Below are 19,488 nucleotides of genomic sequence, written 5' to 3'. Positions count from 1 at the left end.
AGCAGTTATTCTGTTAGAGATTTACCACTAATTTTATCCAGGAAAACTAAATACAGTGCTGGGTGGGGAAACTGCTCTTCCTTCCACCATCAATTTCCCAACTCCTCCCACAATATATGAAGAAAAGAGGGTAGGTTCATGACCCCTATCAGCTTGCAGCAGGATACCATCATTGCCACAGATTAATACACGTAAATTTATAAATTTTTTTAGCTAGCCCAAGCTCTTACTTGGTAATCAGTTTTTGCCTCAGTCTGATAATAAAGTGGGCCCCAACAGATGACTTACATAATATGGGTATTAACTCTTCCTTGACAGATGAGCAATAGACCATGTTATTTTGCTTTAGATTGTCAACAAGGTTAGTGGAAAGATTACTTCCTCCTCAGTTGTGTAGAAAGAGCCACATCCTGTCTCAGTATTGCTCTTCTTGTTGTATGATTTTATGTTGGTTATGATGCCATGATGGTTTTTTGCCTTTTCTTTTAAACCCCTTTTATACCTTTTTACAACTTCTGTATTCTTTAGTGCTTTTTGCCTACATTCTTGGACTTGTTTGTTAAGCTGAGAGACTAAACATTTTAGAAGCTTTGTAGCTAGGGATCAGTGTGCCCCAGACCCCAAGGTCCTCTCCAGAACACATTTGTAAACTAAGATAGAACCATCCAGGGTGAGGCTCCTTGGGGAGGGGGGCTCATTTGAGCCTCTCATTGGGGAATTTTTGATAGATATGCTAATTAGTAAGACCTATAATGTCATACCAGATCTTTTGGGAGTGTGCATTGAGGTGCATTCAACCTAGACATGGTGCACCTAAAGATCCTTTAAATAAATACCACGGTAAAATCCCTTTTTCCCTTTAACCATGGTTGCCTCTTGATTTTAAGACCAGGGAAAGGCATCAGTTAGAGATGAAATGACCCCAATATAGTATCATGGCAAAGATGTGATGTTGCTTTGCTACACAGTTTTTTGGGCCAGGAGACCTGATTCGTATTTGTTTTTCTTAATAGCATTTTGGATAGCTCTAAAGGAAAGTAACTAGTTTGTGTGACCCATTGATTCCCTGAGGCCATTTATTATTTCCATGTGTCCTAAATAGGGCAATACTTTCTCCCGAATGAAGACATGAAGGGTGGCCTATATAGGATGGGGAAATAGCAGAGCCTCTAATACAGCTGATGTGTTTTCTTATTGCTTTTCTTTGTGTGTTGTCATGGAGAATAGTGTGAGAGAGAGAGTGGTAGAATTAAAAAAAAAAAAAAAAAAAGGGAAAAAGGGAAAAAGAATACTCAGTGATTAAGCAGGAGTCTGGGATTATTCATGCCTTGTAAAGCCTCCCACAGGAGTGTTGTTCAGGTCATGTCAAATAGGCACCAGATAAGCACAGGACTGCGATCCATGGTTCTGTGCTCTGTGATACACGCTGCAGAGATCCCTGCTTCAAAAAGTTGTAGCTCTTGTAAATACTGGTGACAGTGGTCTCTTCTATCATTGTTTGCAGATGATCTAGCTTTACTCACCTTCAGTTTGCCTGTGAGAAGAGCTATCAAATTTTTCAAGAGAAATGTGAAGTGGGGTTTTGTTTCCCCAAGAAGCTGGCTGGTGAGGCAGAGGGGCTACATTAGGGATGTTCATAGCGTAGCTCTGCAGTGGATCAGGTAGCTACCGGCTTTGCATAGCAACATTGTGGCCAGCATATTAAATCATACGTCACTTTATCCAGCATTTGTCATCTGGCAGCTTCAAACCCTTCCTAAAAATAGAAAAAGGTGAATACTTTAGTTCCCACACTAGAGAAGGAAAGGTTGAGGCAAAGAGAAGTCAAGTACCTTGTCTGCAGTCACACAACCAACCAGCCTGTCTGGGGAGAATTGACTCCAAAAGGAATACCTTCCATTTTCCATTACCTGCTTTTTTGTTGTTTGTTGGTCTTTTTTAGTTTCATTTTCTATGTGTTTATGCGGGATGAAATATGCAGACTGCAAATGCGTAAATAAATTCAATTGTGTTATTTTTGCAGTGACTAAAATGTCCATATATTTTGTGTGATTTTTTTTCTTAAGAAATATCATGAAACACTTTCATAGGGAAAAATACATGTTCTGCATTAAATAAAAAAAGGCAAAGGTGAAGACCAATTTTTTTTTTCTTTTTCAAGATTTCATAGAATGAGCTAAATAATTATCAGTCACCTGGCATGTATTTTAATCTCTCCATGTTTGTAAATCCCCCTTGTGGAGCGTAATGAAGCATTGAAATGCTGGAGTTTTAACTTTTAATTTTTAACTTCGAAACACAGATAACAATTCAGGCAAACACAGCAAAGTAGAAGCTGCCTGTGGATGTGAAACAGGAAGCACTAGTAGGTAGACACATGTAATAGAGTTGCATTTGCTCTTGCTCAACTAGATATACATCAATTTTAATTAACACGTTTTTTGCTTCAGCTGCTCACGTCCCTTCAGCAGTGAGTGGGTTATGCGTTTCCATCCTGCATATACCACCAGCATCACCACACGTCCTTCTCTAGCTTCCCCCTCCCCTTTCTACACAAATGTTGCAACACAATCTGAAATTTCCTCTTTTCTTTCCTTCCTGCATTTCTTACAGGTTCCTTTGCGTCAGAAGGCAAAAAAGAAAAGTCAAGGTAATGAGAGATTGTTTTTTCTTTTCTCTCCTGGATTCCTCTTTTGTTATTTGCTTAGTATGTCTTGTTCTTGGGAGGGTGAGGATTTTGTACTGCTACTCAGCTGGTGAAAAGCTGCTTTTTATCTCCACTGATTCTTACACTGATTCTGAGAAAAATGACAACGGGCTGTTCCTTTGGACTAAATCCTTGTGGTATGTTAATTGAATCAAAGCTGGAAATCAGTGAGGTAGAATCAGCTGCCTGCACAGATGAACACACTAGTGGTTTTCATGTACTTGGCATAATAGTTTTCTCTAGCTGACTTAAATAGATGTATTCTTTTCAGTGCAGCTGTGTGAGGGAAAATATATGCGTGCTTCTCTTAAAAGGATCAAAGGCTGTATTTTTAATTTGCAAAAACTCGTTTATGGTTATCTTAGCATTAATTACTATCTGCATTATCTACAGTTTACTGTTTTATTCCTGAACATCAGCATGCCTTTCAAATGAATGTGTGTTACTGTCACAGCCATTATAAAACTGAGTGACTTCTAAGTATATTTTAAGCTATGCTTGGGTGACTTGCTGAGATTCCTCAGTAAGGATGATATCTTTAATTGGCAGCAACATCTTTCCTGGAACTGCACTTTTAAGCAAGCACAACACTTATTTTTAATGGCACAGGGTTCTTTATAATGAGCCGACGGAGGATATCGTGCAAAGAGCTGGGGCAAGCTGATTGTCAAGGATGGCTCTACAAAAAGAAGGAAAAAGGAGCTTTCATTGGCAACAAATGGAAAAAGTTCTGGTGTGTGCTAAAGGAGTCATCACTGTATTGGTACAGCAGTCAGCTGGTGAGTACAGCGTACATCCAGCTCTGGGTGCCAGACAAACAGCATCTGCTGAGAGAAGGGAGGGAAGCTGGGGTCACAATTTAGGTGCACCCCGGAGGAGTACAAATAACTGGGTTTATTTCTCAGTCCTGGCACTTCTTGTGATCTGGGAAGTGTCTATGTGAATGTGAAATATGCAGAAAACAATGTGTTTTCTAGTTCAGCAAGTACTTGTGAAATGTTAACTTGCTGTCTGTTTTGCCCTGTAATGAGCTGCTCTTTGAAGGCTCTGGTGGCACTTGAATTTGAGAAACATTTTCCTGGGTATAGGCAATTTGCAAACACTTGCTATAAAAACTCAAAACAGGAATGTTTCTTCATTTCTTATTAATTTAATTTTCAGAAATGTCTCTCCTGTTTCTTTTTCCATCCCTTTCCACACTGAGATTATTCTTTTTATTTGTCTGCTTGGTTTCTTTTTCTTTTGTTTTCAATATTTTTCTTTTTTTTTCCTATTTAATTTTTTTCCTTTTTTTCTTTCTATTTTTTTTTCTTTCTTTCTTTCTTTCTTTTCTTTTTTCCTTTCAAATGGTAGAGGGCAGCTGGCTTTACTCTGGGCTTGTTTGATTGGGCAGAGAGGGTGTCTTGCCCATCCTAGGAAGATTCAGATATAATTATTCTGTTCACTTTGCTGTCTGGCACTGCTACCTCTAAAAAGCTCTTAACACATTCAAATGATGGCGTGACAGAGCCCAGAATCAGGGTGTGAAGAGAATTAGGGTATGCCAGCAAAAACATAGGTTGAAAGTCAGCAGCTTCAGTGTTGAATTGTGGATGGACATGAGGTTCTCTAAATGCAAATTAGCTGCTCTGGAAATCAGCATGTCCCAGGCACAGCAAAGGATGAAAGATTAAAGGAACCCTTATTAATTCTTAGAGCATTTAAAAAAAATCAAAGGCAATCTGGGCTGTTTCCACTTGTTTATTTCCATTGCAATAATCCTCATTAAAAATGTTGCTAACAGTCTCAGGGAATAAATAAAATAGTTTAAGCCATTTAAAAAAATCCTCATACCCTAAACAAAGCTTTACTCATGTAGAGTATGTCACATTCTCCCTTCAGTTGTGGGTATAGTGTTAGTGTTTTTTGGTGGGGTTTTTTGTTTGCTTGTGTGTGTATGTGAGAGAGAGAGATATTTTTTTTGTTTGCTTTTTTAAAATCAGAATAAAAACTTTGACTGGTACTTCAAGATGATATTAGCTATTTCTTTTTGAGGTAAAATGAAAGCAACTCTGCTAGTCTTGGGCTGTTGTTTTATGATGTTGTGGTAGTCTGATATAGATTTCTTTCACGACTAAGTTAAATGCATGCATAAGAGAAAGCAAAGAAATAGAAAAATTAGATAAAAAAAAGTTTTAAAAGGCACTTTTTTCCCTAATGCTTACAATATCTCTGTTTGAAGAACATGGCCTGGCAGATATTCTAATCAGCAGCATTAATACGTTGCAAAACCTTATTAATATTGTCTGTTATAAATCTGTATTTGCAGTTATACTTCCGGCCAGCCATTTTAAGAAAGGTGAGCTGGCTGGCTGAGGTGTCTTTTTAGACATGGAAAGTATCAGAAAGGAGTAATCCAGAGGAGTAATCAAGCTGGGAGGAAATGAAAAGGCAAGACTATGAAAAATTTGCCTCTGGGAAGAGAAGGGTGATGGGGGAGAGGTGCAAATTCCTCCTCTTCTTTCAGTTGTTTTGGCCAGGTTAAATTCCACTCCTGAGATCCAGAGAAACCATGATCATGCTGGTCCCAGTGCTCCTAGACAGCAGTCATCCTTTTAGTCCATGCCTACTTCCTGACTGCCACTGGCTGCCCCCAAATGAACAAGGCTGAAAAATAAGTGTCAGTCTCACTCCAGCTTATTTAATTTCCCCTGGAGAGCTCATGTGGCTTCAAAATACTGTTGTCTTGTGTCAGCCCTGAGTTCTCACCTGTCACAGTTGTTCTTTAAGCGTGCCAGCTGGTAATACCTCTTTGCTTTTAACTTCTGCCAACTCTCACACACTATTTTAAGTTAAAATCACAAAGATTCTTTGGGCAGCCTAAAGTGTTCTATATAACTATAGATCCAGGCAACGTTTGCAGAATGTCAGTGACTGTGGGGTTTGCTAAGACCTGCTTTCTTAAATTCTTGAGAGCATGCTCAGAGTCCTATGTTAGATCAATTAGACCCAGATATTCTCACTTCTAGATTGATGAAGGAGAAATAGCAGTGACATATTCACTTGCTTGCTTGACATTTAAGTCTCTGGCCTGGCATTAGGATTGCCTGCACTTCCACTGTCTTCAGTAAAGTTAATCCTTGGTCCTAAGGTGGTGTACAAGATGGCAGTCTAAAGTCCTGTTGAAACAGGAGTCCTGCTTCTCACGTGCCTGAGGCTTCCTGCGACCAGCCCTTTTACAGAGGCTGATGCCAAAGGTGGTGATGAAAGAGTGGGGCTGACGTCAAAGCTACAGGTTGCCTGTAGCTCTGCTTGAACAGTTCTGTTCTTGTGAGAAATGAGTGTGGTTTGTTTGTGGCTGTGTGAAAACCAGACACCGGCAACTGTAGCATAGCAACAGGGTGCTGGACCTTTTCTCTAATGGGGATGGAGAAAATAGAGAGTGGGTGGAATTTGTATGGGAATGTGCATTATCCTGGATTTGGGTAGATTACCTCACCTGAATATCATCATCTTGGTCAAGTTTGTCTTCATGTGCTTCTGAAGCTCTGGATGTTTCTGTGAGTCTGGTTTAATTTTTCTTCAAGCCACTCTGGTTCTAGGTCTCTCAGGAGAGGCAGATTTTGGTATATGATATAGGACACTTGTTGTGACATTTGCATCTGATATTTCCTTCAATCTAACATAAAAATATTTTGTGAATGCCACAACTCAAAAGAGTAAAAATAAACAGGTCAGCAATAGCAAATCAGACACCCCAAGAGTCAAGATTCTCCTTACTGAAAGAAAGCTAGAGAACACAGGCAAATCTGAATAAATTTTCGATGAGCTAGCTGAGGTCAGGGCCTGGTGGTCTCAGCAGGTTTGGGTAGGCTGCCCTGGAGCCTGTTCCCACACACCCTTCTTCTTTCTGCAAAACATGAGGCATGTAAACTTCTCTTTGCAGCATGGAAGCACTCCCAGTCTGGGGAGGGGAAGCTGTTTGGACTAGGAGGAAGCACAGAAGGGTTGTTTTGCAACGAAAACACAGGAAATGTCAGAAAATGGATCTGAGCAGTCAGACTTTCTGAGTGCATTCAAGAACACCAGACTCCTTGGACAATGGCTCTTCACTGTGTTAGTGTTTGGTTCCTTTTTTTTTCAGTACTGCTCTCTGTAGGCAGTTGCCTTGAAGAAAAAGTGTTTAAATAGTACAGTTTGTGATCCTGCCTGACCCTTTAGCAGTTTCAATTCTCATACTGAAACTCCAGAGGGAATTAGTATTCTTACATAGGAAGAGGGGTGGTGGGGGAGGATTGTCACATGTAATCCATGCTCCTGGTTCTTTGTGCTTGTTTCAGCTATGTTGGATAGTGTTGGCTGGAATGGGACACAGGAATAAATGCCTCTATCTGGTGGGTCTTTAGGGTAGCTTGACTGGTTTTCCAAATAGAGTTGAAATAGATTTTTGCAGAATATGTCAACGATGGTTGTCATGGGGATTCAGCTGAAAAGAAATATAAATATAAAATTAAAGAGTTGCAGGCTGTGATCTACTGTCACTATTTATCTTTGTACCTTTTCTCCCCCCCCCCCCCCCCATTCACTGCACTTAAATTGGTCCTCACTCCAACAGCTTTGCTGGAAGCTGTATAATTACAGTCTTTTAAAAGAAAAGTCTTTTACCTTTGAGTTGTAATAGCTGCTTACATGGATGAGAAAAAGTCATTGATGTTGGCTGATTGCGCTGAGAGGCTTGGAGACCTCTGGCCCAATATCTTACACAAATTATTCAGTGTTCTACAGGATGGCTCATTGGTGTACTTGGCAGAGAGAAAAAAAGGCTAAAAAGTCTGAACTGCTTTTCCAGCATCCATAGGGTCTTCTGGGGGCAGTGCTGAAACACTGTAATGAAGCCATGAGGACAACCCTGATTTGCAGATTGGAGTTGTTCCGCAATAACCAGATATTTCATTTTAAAGCACTATTTTTAAAAATCTTGCTGCAACACTACACTCACTTTAAATGATTTACTAAATCTCCTAAAGCCACAACATTTAGATAACGTATTGAAGCAAGCTCAAAAGGACATTAGCCTCTCTCATTGGATTCATGCATTGTGTTTCATAAATAATTATTTTTGAGTGCAAAGCTTTTTCTGTGAAAAAATGGCTTTCTTTTTTGCCAAAAGCATTTGCAGAGACTGTTGTTATTAATGAAATTATTTTTCTACAATTTGGAATAGCGGAAGTACAGATTTATGTTAGGCTAACCTCCATAAAACCCACAAGAGATAACAGCTTATTCTTTTAAACATCCTGATTAAGTAGAAAGCAGGTCAAGGTTCTTTTTATCTGAGTTATTAGAGCTAATTTACAGCTTTGCATCAAAATTTGAAGGAAGCTTGAGTGAAAAGTGTGAGTTAAATAATAGCATGCTAAAGTCATGTTAGAGATAACATTTTGGAAGAAAGAAAGCACTTAGGATTTCTATATGCTTTAAAATGTCATTTTTATCCCAAGAATGACTGGGAAGATGACTTTCACATGTTCTGTTCCTAGGGTTTATTTGGAATTCCATTTGCTGACTGTAATAACATCCATAAGGTTTTAATGTTGTGACTTCTTTTCCTTTTTTCATTTCTTTTTTTCCTGATAATTATGAACTACATACGCATCAAGCCCCTCTTTTCTGTTACATAGATGGCACATTTGAGATGTGTACAAACAGTGCTTTCAAAGCTTCACACCATTGTCCTCCTTCATTTCACTCATACATAAAATGAAACATAATTTTTTCCTTAAATTAACAAATATGAAATCACAGACAGAATTAATATAAAATCTGAATGGATTGAGAGAGAATGTGTATGTGAGAACATAATCTTATACCAACTGGAACATGCCAAATACTGCATAAGAAGTCTGGGGTTTCTCTGCTGTATAGCTGTTAACATTAAAGTACTGAAATCAAAGCCTACAGACCTATTTTCATTAGTAATTTAGAGGGTGCTTCTCTAATTTAGGTAGAGGAGTCTATCTAAATTACTAATGGATTAGTTCAGTGGTTCAAGTCCAAGTTCCATTTTTGCATGGGTGGGAGCATTCCAGGTGGGTGTCTCCACAGTGGCTTACGGGGTCCTGATAATTCGCTAGTCCAATACAAAATCCAAACACTCAAATACTTTTATACATTGACAATAGAGACAGTGACTTATCTAACAGCATTTCATGGACTTAATCCCCTCATGAGTGCTTCTGCAGCACTCTAAACTGTTTGTAGGATGCAATCTAGACCAATGGTTACTGCATTGATAGACAGAACTGGCTGAGCTGTGATTGCATTTGAAACATTTAAGAAAGGCCAAACCTGTCCCAGACCCGAATCACCCACTCACCCACCTGATGGCTTACCTAGCTCAGGCCATGGATTTATTGCTGCATGGGTACCTGGGTATATTCCTTCACACAGGGTCTCATGCATAACTTTTTCTTAAACTGGGATTGTTGATTCATATTGCAGAGAAACAACTGGCACTGTATGCATTTCTCACTTGAGGCAGGTTTCTCACAATGCCTGCAATAGTGTTTGTTGTACCTCACGGACAGCTTTTTTGAGATTGGTCTCTGGTATTCTCAGATTGGTCTTGGGAACTAAATAGGAATTTCGGTGTTCCCAATACAGTAAGTGACCATCTTTTTGGTACAGAAATGCAGGATAATACAATCTCTATCTTTAGTACAGTGCAGCCCAAGAATAGAGCTCCTTCATTACTCACCCCTACTCATTTATTCATCCTTATATACTTAATATACTGTGGATCTGGGATGGTAATACTAGCTTTAGTTAGTTGTTACTTATCTCAGTGAGTTTAGTCTCATGAAATTCCAACCTATGGAATGGAAACAAAAGCTCCCTGAGCTAGTCTCTAAACAAGTTTTACAGATACAAATACAAACAGAGAGTGCTAAAAGCCCACAGTAGCAAATAAACACTTTTTCATACAAATATTACAAAATGAATGTTTTTCAGCCCAGATGTAAAAAAATCATTTTTTCTCCTGTGCTTAAAGAAAATAAGAAAACCCCCTTCCACCAACGCTGTGTGTGTGTGTGTCCTGGAGCAGCAAAACCCTTTACTGGTGATGATGCAAAATACAAACCTCTCATGTGAATGCTTAATACATGTAAATGGCAGGAATGATAGTTAGGCCATGATTTACTGTATACCAAAGAACAGATATGCAGATGTGAGGGGAAGCCACCCATTGAAATATCCATTCTGTATCCATCTTTCAGTTCTTGGAGATTCATACTTCCAAGCATTAAAGCTCAAAGGCTTTTCTTGATGAACATCTTTTTATAGTCTTGTCATATTCATGCATAATGAGACTTGAGATACTGTCAGTCATCTTCATTTATCCTCTGCCTTTGTAACTGTTGTGTATATTTTACCTGCTTTAACTCAGTGTACATTTTCAGAATTTTAATGTGTCTACGAGTAATGGCTGGGAGCAGCAACAATGTGATTCAGGAATGAGCATTCTGTGTTTTGGAAAGTACATTTTTTCCTGATGTTATATCCTACAGACTTTCAGCTACATTATATATCGCTCATCTTAGGAGGATTCCTAATCTTATAGTAGATGACCAGGTGTATGTAGATAGATGTAGTAAAGGAAGATGTTTCTGCTTCAGATGTTTCAGTTTCAGGCAGCACAAACAGGGATTTGAGGCTTGTCACTGCAGTTTTGCTGGAGCAACGCTCTGACTCAGAGTCCTGCTGACTGAGAGCAGAGACGTCAATGCTCAGCAAACCTTCTTGCATCCAGAAAGGGCTGACTGGATATAAACAGGGTACTGTAAATGTCTGCCTGGATTTTGCTACCTCTTGTACCATGCCTGCAAATTTCTGGGGGAAGTGATAGCTAGGTGACCAAAGCCATCTGAGGCAGGTTTGCAGTGTTTAAAAACAGAGCTCAGCTGCATGGGATGATCCCCTTGCACCTCGTGGCAAGGCAGCAGCCTGCATTGCCTCTGCTTTGCTCAGGTACAGGTGACCCTGAAAAATGGTCAATTACACAGGGGACACCCTACTCCATTTCTACTTAGAATCATCTTGGGGAACTTCTGAATTGTATTTTTCAGCTATACATAGGTCATTTTATGTGCTGCTGTTACATGTAAGATGTACATGTGTAAGATGCATACACGCTGTGTCACAGCACAAACACACCTTTGAGATTGTAGGTACCATCCCGACCTGAACAGATGATATAACCCTTGTTCATCCTTATTAGTCAACAAAATCTATGCTCACACTCTGCCACTTGCACCAACAGGAGTGATGGCTCTCCAGCACCCAGGATTTGCACAAATATAGCTGGTATAGAAATATTTCATCAGGCGTTAATCTGTCCCCATGGTGATGAGCATATATTTTCACAGTATAAAAAGCTGTCAAAAACAAGCAGTTGCATGTTAAATATTATTCAGCATTGGAGTCTACTGTCTTACCAGTTGGTTGATTTGGTGATATTTAATTTTTTTTCTTTTATGGAAGGCTGAAAAAGCAGAAGGATTTATAAGACTTCCAGACTTCAGTGTGGATCGAGCAATTGAATGCAAAAAAAAGCAGTAAGTTTATCTCTTGTTCCCACTTTTGCATGATTTTTTTACAACGTTGCAAGGAATGAATCTCTATAATCTTTGGCAGTGAAACTGTGGGGAGTTCTTTTGTATTGTATAAATAATGAGATATTAATTGAGCTACTGAAAGAAAACTATATTGCAAAAATATTTTTTTTAAATCTCTGCCAGATGTGCTTTGGTAAAACCACAAACAAAAAAAACAGGTCAATGTGCCAAATGCTTTCTTTTTATTTCTCCTTTTTTTCATTCACTGCTTATGAGTAAGCTGTAATTCTCAGATGCCCCCTCTTAGTTGAGGAGGTCAGCAGTGGTGCAAGTAATGCTGCATCACTCCAAGCCTGGACTATTCTTTAGGCTGCTGTGGTGCAACTGAGCTTGGGCTGTACTTGAAGCCTTTGGATGTGCAGGGAATAAACACTTTCTTTAGTGGGGTGCACATTTAAAAATATTCTCTCCAAACTCCATATGCAGCACTGACTTCCAGCTGCTTCTGAGCACACTTCAAAGGTTTGGAGGGGTGCTGCTGTTGTTCAAAGTTAAAAGCTCAGCATGGTTTTAATTGTGTCACTCAAGAGAAAGTCTTCATTCTTCTGTTGGAGAAGTCAGAAGAGTCAGTCACTGTTCACCAGCTGTGTGCTGGTGATTTTACTGCATCACATGTCCCTTCCCTCAGCCATCCGTTTTCTGTGCTGTGGGGTCTTAGCCTTATTGACCACTCATGGAAGCCGTTCCATGTCTTGGGTCACTATTGGTGCTTTCTCCAAACCCTTTTCAGGTTTGCTTTACATTTCAGAGCTGGAGGAAGCAAAACTGCACATCGTATTTGAGTAGTGGGAAAGCAACAGGATTATGTAATGAAATAATGGAAGCCTTTGTTTTATTCTTTATTCCTCCTTTTTTAGTTCCTGTAGTTTATACTCTCTGGATACTGTGTGGCCTAGGAAATGAGCTAAAAATAGACTAGAGTTATAAAGAAAGAGCTATATTGATGACAAGCTAATCCGGATTAATTCAGTGGAGCGAATAAATATTTTAAATAATTCATTCAGCTATTATTTTTTCTTTCTTATGGAAACTAGTTTTCTTCATATCTCTTCTATTTTTCTTTTCCTGAAGTGCTATTAAGATCAGCCACCCACAGATCAAGACATTTTATTTTGCGGCAGAAAATGTTCTGGAAATGAACACGTAAGTAGGAGCAACTGGTCATGTTTCATCCTGTCTCATGCATGAGAACACCCTTTGAAAGTTCATTCTTTCACTGTCAAGCAGTTGACAAATTTATTTGCAGAATTACTGAGTCTAATTTTTCTGGTCACTAAATGGAAGAAAACTATTGCACTTTGCTCATTAATTATAATTGAAATCAGAATTGCATAATTAGCTCAATTTTGATACTAATCTTCCTAACATTTGCTGATATAAATCCCTTTCTCTTATAGAGGTGCTACGATTTGATAGCAAGTACATCACCTTGGAAGAAGTGAGGGGACAAAGGAAAGAGAGGGAAGAACTTAACACAATTTTGTCCCAGAAATTGTCTAGGACTAGAATATAACAATTTCTGATTTCAGAGTACCACGTCAGCTAACAAGGAGGGTTAGAGGGGTATAAAGGGCTGTTTCTTTATTGCAAATAAGCATTAATCAAGCACCAAACTACACTGTAGTTGAATGGTCCTCATGACAGGTCAGAAATTTTCCTTCCACAAATGTCCAGAAGAAAAACAACCAGATAGTTTTCAACGGAAGAAATAAAAATGGATATGAATGCTGCCATTTTAGAAACTACCGAGCTATCAGAAAGATATTATTTTCTGCTGATCCAATTTTGGCTGATTTAGATATATCTCATATCTTTGCCTTTTCTACTTTAGATTGCAGTCTGTTCTCTATGTTATTGCATTAAATGGCCAAATACTGGCTACAAAGCAGTACAGTGTAAATGGGAGGAGAGCTCCTATGACAGTCAGGTCAGGATTTTAATCCTGGCTCTACTGGTGATCTTTGTGAGAATTTTCACAGGACATTGACTACTCATTCCCTCATACAAATTTACCACTATAGAAAAAGAGAGAGGTTGAGAGAATGTGTGTGATTTTCCAAAAGGCCTATAGATACAGAAATGTACAATATTACAGTAATGTATGTACACAGATATGTATTAATAAATCTGTGCTCTACAAGTAAATATAGATGAGAAGAATCTGTTGCCCTTTGCAAGTTGGAGCAGCACAGAGCATTCTGGTGGGGAGATAACCATCCATTTCTGTGTTCTTGCATTTCCTACCAGAGCTCCTGAATGAAGTGACAAATTCCTGAGGCAGATAGGATAAGGACAACTGAGAATGAGGGACTTCTAGACAGGAATATTTCCATAGAGAGGGTAACCCTGGGTGAGAGAGAAGAGATGGAAGGACATATGGAGAAAGAAAATTAGAGCTAATGGAGGATATCAGTGAGTGCTAACAGCCAGTTTGGAGCCCAGCTGGAAATTCTCATGTGAGAAATGTTTAGGCTCCTGTGAGTGAGTGATTGAAATCTATGCAGGTGTCTTAGCTCTTATGCCTCTGGAATGATTTTGTTCAAACTCCACTTCTTGAGTCAATTTCATTTTGGCTTAAAGCTAGGTAGCCTAGTGTTAGAGCAGCCTGCGCTGTGTTGAACTAAGTCCTCACTGTTGCAACTGATGATGTTTTCCTTGGCAAAGTATAAAATACATGCATTTAATACATAAAGTACATGCATACTCACACATATGTCAAAACAGACTGAAGGACATCTGTTCTCTTGGCTCCAGTGCTGTAAATACACGTGTGAATGGTTCCACTGAACTCACTGGAGCATTTGTGTATTGAGTTTCTGGTGTGCATAAATGGTTGATGGATCATAACCTTTTGTAACTCTTCATGCATATATCTATATACCTGCCCATACATCTCTATTAAATCAACAGTAGATTTATTAACACAGTCATTTGTTTCACTAATTTATTATGTATTTGCTATTGTCATGCACACATGAAAAGTAAAGGCATGCTGACTAGCTGCATGCATTCATCTGGCCAGTTGTACATAGTTATTAGTGACTTGGCTGCCCTCGTCATTAATGAAGTCCCAAAATTATTTACCAAATCTTTTCCTTGTTAAGGTGGGTTTTCATTTAAAAAATCATTCTGTTAGAATTAGCTGTTAGAAAAGAGTCAATAGACTACTCTTACAGAAATGACACTTTGTTTTTCTGAATTGTTTGTGGCTCTATTGTTCATACTGAAGTCTAAAAGTGCAGTTACTTTGACGCTGATCTTCCAAATTTCCCATTGCTTTAGTAGAACCGAAATCAAACAAAGTGGTGTTTTTTCCAGTAATGAATTCCTGCCCTTCATACTTTCTCTATTAATGCCTTGAGTTTTAATCTTAAAAGCTTGAGCTTTTTCAGTTGTCAGCTACTTAAAATCTGGATAGATCTGAATGAGCTGCAAGCAAACATAATATACAAAAAGTATAACTAGGGAATGTTTCTAGCACTGGAAAAATGCAGCCACCTAGGAAGACAAGTGAAAAGAACCCTGTTAATATCTTAAAACAACCCAGGAAGTGAGACTTACTAAAACGAAAAGTACATAGCAAGGTGAAGAACGTGGTATGTTATGATCAAAAACTTGGTTTCAAGTGGCACAGACTGTGCTGCAATACTTTTGGCCAGGGCAGCTGATATCGCCTTCTACAGCTGCCATGCCTTTTTCTTCATCTCAGGTAAAGGATGACACCTCAACGGCTGGACTAAATCTCTGACATGGTGTTACAGCACAAAGACTTTTTCTTTAGCTTCCACAAATGCGACTCCTGGTCATCAGTAGTACCTTTTTACAGTAGCAGGGAAAGAAGATGTCCCAGGCAACTAATCCTGTTCATTACAGGAAATATTAATATAGAGGTGACTGGTGCCTTTCTAGAAGATGATCTAAGAAATAGAAACTTTGACATTTAGTCTTCAGGCTAATGAAAACAGATGTGGTGATGTAGAACACAACCGAAAGGAACAAAACTCATGAGCGTGAGAGTGTCCCTGACTCTGTGTTCCCTCTGTTTCAAACACAGGTGGCTAAGTAAGCTGGGAATGGCTGTAGACCCTCAGGCACCAAATGGGAAGAACGAGGAAGGTATGCTCCTCACTGGTTTCAGCGTGTAACTACATTGTGCTCTTCACAGTTTTTGTTTGGCCAAATTTTTGTCGGCTATTTTCTTTTTTTTTTAAACTATCATCTTGGGTCTGTCTACTCTCTGAGCTCAGAGAAACCACATTGTCACAGCACAGAGTAATCACAGGAGAAGAAAAAATGGTGAGAAACAGTGCGAGTGAGAGACACTCGGTGATCTTGTCAGAGGTGTGTAACTACTTTCTGGCAGTTTGCTGGCTTGCTAAGCCTACCAAGTGTGAAGATGTACAGCTGTGCTGCTCTGGGTTTTGAGCTGGTGAGTTATATTACAGGAGTTGTGCTGGAGCATGGCAGCTTGCAGGCCTGGGAACACCTTGTGCTCTGCAGACCCATCCCTACTGTGTTCTCCAGTCCTGGGGGTTTCAACAACCATAGTGTTGGGAGACAAGGGGGTGGGTGGTACTGCTATTCTGGAGCCTACAATTTGTTTCAGAGCCAAGCTCGAGAGTTCATTATGGAATGAGAAACTTTAGCAGTTCCCAAGCAATTTATTTATTGTCTTAATTTGCACACTGACCCAATATAACTCTTTGGTGGGAGGATACCTGCACTCAAATAACAAATCTGGGCAGAGGAGCTGATTTAGAATGAGAAGTGCTCTGGGTAGTATTATGTTACCAAACCAGGAATGGACTCTAACCTGAGGAAGATGTGCCATCATCTGGGCTTTTAACTCTCCGAGGAATATGCGTCATCATCAGAGCTTTTAAGTCTCCATTTTTAGAGTATTGGTACCAAGTGCCATTTTTAGAACTGCTGAGCTTGTGAAGGAGCTGTCATTATGAAGAAGAAACTGGTATTTGCGGTAGTATGAACACTTAAGTGATGCAACCTGTTTTGCAAGGAAATGTTCCTCTCTGCATCCCTTCTGCTTTATCACAAAATTCAAGATTGGGGTTTATGTTCAGGCTTGGGACATGCAATTCCATTATTGATTAACTTGATTTGTCTCCATTTATGCTCTACCATTAAAAGCAGCTTTGGGGTTGGTAAACACAGATATTACTGATTCCTGGAGATCCAGCAAGTCTCATCAGTTTCTTTCTTGTTTTCAGTTCACAGTTGTTTCTTTTCAGGAAACTTGTTAATTCCCACACCATCTAATTCCTCCTCTCTGTGTCCTCTTTGAAGCCAACTTTACCAAAACACTTTAGGATAAAGGGCTATATTGAATATTAGGTTGTGTAGCAAGAACTGCAAGATACTTGTACTCAGAGAGGAAGTATGCAAATATGTTGTCCATCTTTTCATGAAGGGAAGAGTTTGATGGAAAATGAGAATGGGCAAAATTTTATACATTAAACCAAATTTTAAGGCTCAAAAATGTGATACTGGCTGTGTTGGCTGAATCAAGAATTACAAAGCAACACAAAATGAGTTATTCCACCAATCCTACTTTTATAAAAAAATGACCAAAAGATACAAAATAATCCACTCAATAATCTGCACCAGGCTATCTAATAATCTTGCAATAACATAACATAGCCAAAATTTATTCAGCTTTTAAAGCTGGTGGGCCATCTCCCCTTCAGAAAAAGGCCTTCTGATTCTGGTGTCAAACACCTCCTTGTCTTTCCATGCATGTTTCGTCACAGGTGATCCAGCAGCTGCCTTCAGTGTGGGTGCAGCACCTGCTGGTGCCTGGGTGGACATGCCCTTACAGAAACATTGCTATGCTTCATAAAAGAACTGTCACTAGCCACAGTCACTTCTGTTCCTGCTGACCAGTTCTTCCTCTCTGTATCACACACCATAATTCTTCAGAAGCCCTGGCTCTTTTCATGGCATTTCTTGTGTATTTATGTACTTTCTGTGCATTTTAACATCCCCCCCACTGCCATTTGTGTATTTGGAGTATCAGAAACAGCTGTAGATTATTTTTCAGTTCTTCTGTGTGCCTAAAAGGGGAGCTGTAGAAACAATAAGCTTTTTACTAAGAGTTACTCAAAAAGGCATTAATAGAGTATTAGAATTCAATATAGGCCTTATTGCAGCCATTTTCAGTTCTTTATGCTCAGATGTGCCGGCACAGATTTCCAGTAAACAGAAGAGCATCTATGCTACTCAAAACCCCTATGGTTCTGCAAAGAGTACAGGGAGAAAAAGTAATGAACCTCTTTAAATTTCTCTTTGTTAACATGTTATAAAATTCTCTCTCATGTACAAAATTCTTCTCTCATAAAACTTTATACCCCACATTCTGTGCTTATTAGGCTCCCCCCCCAGCCAATGACATGCACAAAAATAATATGTGTGGGTATTAAATGAGTTAATTTTAGATTAAATAATCTCAGGTGACTGTCCAGAGACCGTGCTAACACACTGCTTTCTAGTGGTGTGAGCCCCTGAAGTCCAGCTCTGATGAAGTACTCCCTGAACTTAAGCAACCCCTGTTCTCTGGGGCAGAGCTGACAGAAGTTCTTGGACTGTCAATATCTCTATTTTCGTTTTGCCTCTGAATTGCAAGTTCTTTTACTCAGAGTTTGGACTGAAATGCAGGAGATGCCAGGCTTCTCTTCTAATTGATGTTTATAATTTCTTCTCTATAATACAACTTCACAGAATGTGCCTCCAAGTTAACAAGGTGGAAAAATGGCTGTGAGTTCCAACTTCCAAGACCTTTTAAGGTCCAAATTACCCAATTATGGAATGCAAAGTAATTTGTTTTTACTTATAATCCAATAACTAACTATTCATGATCTGCACTGTGGGTTTTTTTACCCAATACCAGAACACCCAGATTTATGAAGAAGAAGGTGAAAAGAAGAACAAATCCACACCTGAAATCCTCCATATTGTTACACATATATATATTATTATATCCCAGAAACCTAAATTCTCTAAATCCAGGGTTCCAACATTGGACAGCACAAACTGCTGGGTGCATGTGGCCAGCAAAGGGCAGTGCTGGAACCCATGGAGACCACGGGGGCAGCCTCTGTTCTGTGACACTTGGCACTCACTCAAGTTGTCCTCATTAAGCTCCGACTTCGTCTTTGCAAACTCTCATGTCCCCAGCTCAGTGGGGTGGGGGTGAGTTCTGTCACTCTGCACATATGGTGCAGGGCAGGATGCAAGCACTTGCTCCTGTAGAGCTTGCATCTGTGCTGGGAGATTTAGCAAAAGTGACCCTTGTGGCCCTTCAGTGCATAAAGAGGGCCTGTAAGAAAGAAGGGGGGAAAATTTCTTAGCAGGGCATACAGGACAAGGGGTAATGGTTTTACACTAAGAAAGGGCCAGTTTAGACTAGATTTTTAGACTTTAATTTTTTACAGTGAGGTTGGCAAAACACTGAAACAGGTGTCCCAGAGAGGTGGCAGAAGCTCCATCCCTGGAAACACTCAAGGACAGGATGGACAGGGCTCTAAGCAGCTTGGTCTAGTTGAAGGTGTCCCTGCTCATTGCAGAGAAGTTGGACTATATGACCTTTTAAGGTCCCTCCCAAACCAAACTATTCTATAATTGCATGATCTTGTCCCCAGGTCCTGGGCATAAGAACCAGCAACATTCTGCCTCCCTTTTTCTGTGTCTAATTTTATCAATGATTATCACTTCATTTAATCCACCTTTAAACAAATTTTTAGAAAATGTTTCCACCTGCTGCACAGATAGTTGAAAGAAATAACAGCATGACTGTCTCTGACACGTCAAGAGATACTGAGGTTCTTACCAGCTTGTTTTTGCCAAAAAAGAAAAAGGAAAAAAAAAAGCAAAAAAAGAGAGACTACTAGGGTAGTCTTACTGTGTTTGCTTTTGGTACTGCCTCTTCATATGTAATGCTGTGCCGTATGGAGTGTCTATGTGAGTTACCATGTGTGACAAAAGACCCTCACAAGGCTGCTCTATAGTTTCCAAAACATGATATGAACAATCTGTGTACTCCAAAACTGCAGCCAAACCCCCAATGCCTGTTGCTAGCTCCAGGAAAACTTACTGGTTACAGAGATTGAGGGA

At 39.5% G+C, this 19,488-nt stretch overlaps 1 protein-coding gene across 5 annotated transcripts in view; it reads left to right on the top strand.

The window, feature by feature from the left end:
* Positions 1-17,737, top strand: part of LOC121673022 (interactor protein for cytohesin exchange factors 1-like) — a 57,459-nt gene extending 39,722 nt beyond the window's left edge. For 3 of the 5 annotated variants that reach the window (XM_042046038.1, XM_042046040.1, XM_042046039.1), the window contains exons 3-7: positions 2,614-2,650; positions 3,317-3,486; positions 11,228-11,301; positions 12,433-12,504; positions 15,416-17,737. In XM_042046038.1, coding sequence (XP_041901972.1) covers positions 2,614-2,650; positions 3,317-3,486; positions 11,228-11,301; positions 12,433-12,504; positions 15,416-15,506 — 444 coding nt within the window. In that variant the 3' untranslated portion in view covers positions 15,507-17,737. Of the gene's footprint in view, positions 1-2,466; positions 2,651-2,709; positions 2,845-3,316; positions 3,487-11,227; positions 11,302-12,432; positions 12,505-15,415 lie in introns of those variants that run through there. The other 2 variants (XM_042046037.1, XM_042046041.1) reach the window with 2 other exon arrangements.
* The last annotated feature ends 1,751 nt before the right edge of the window (positions 17,738-19,488 follow it).

Source organism: Corvus kubaryi, unplaced genomic scaffold (genome assembly GCF_017639235.1).
Source record: "Corvus kubaryi isolate FWS band 111438036 unplaced genomic scaffold, C.kubaryi_AGA036_p1.0 65104, whole genome shotgun sequence".
Classification (NCBI taxonomy): domain Eukaryota; kingdom Metazoa; phylum Chordata; class Aves; order Passeriformes; family Corvidae; genus Corvus; species Corvus kubaryi.
Note: the sequence above shows the minus strand (reverse complement) of the source record. Positions and strands in the feature narration are given on the sequence as shown.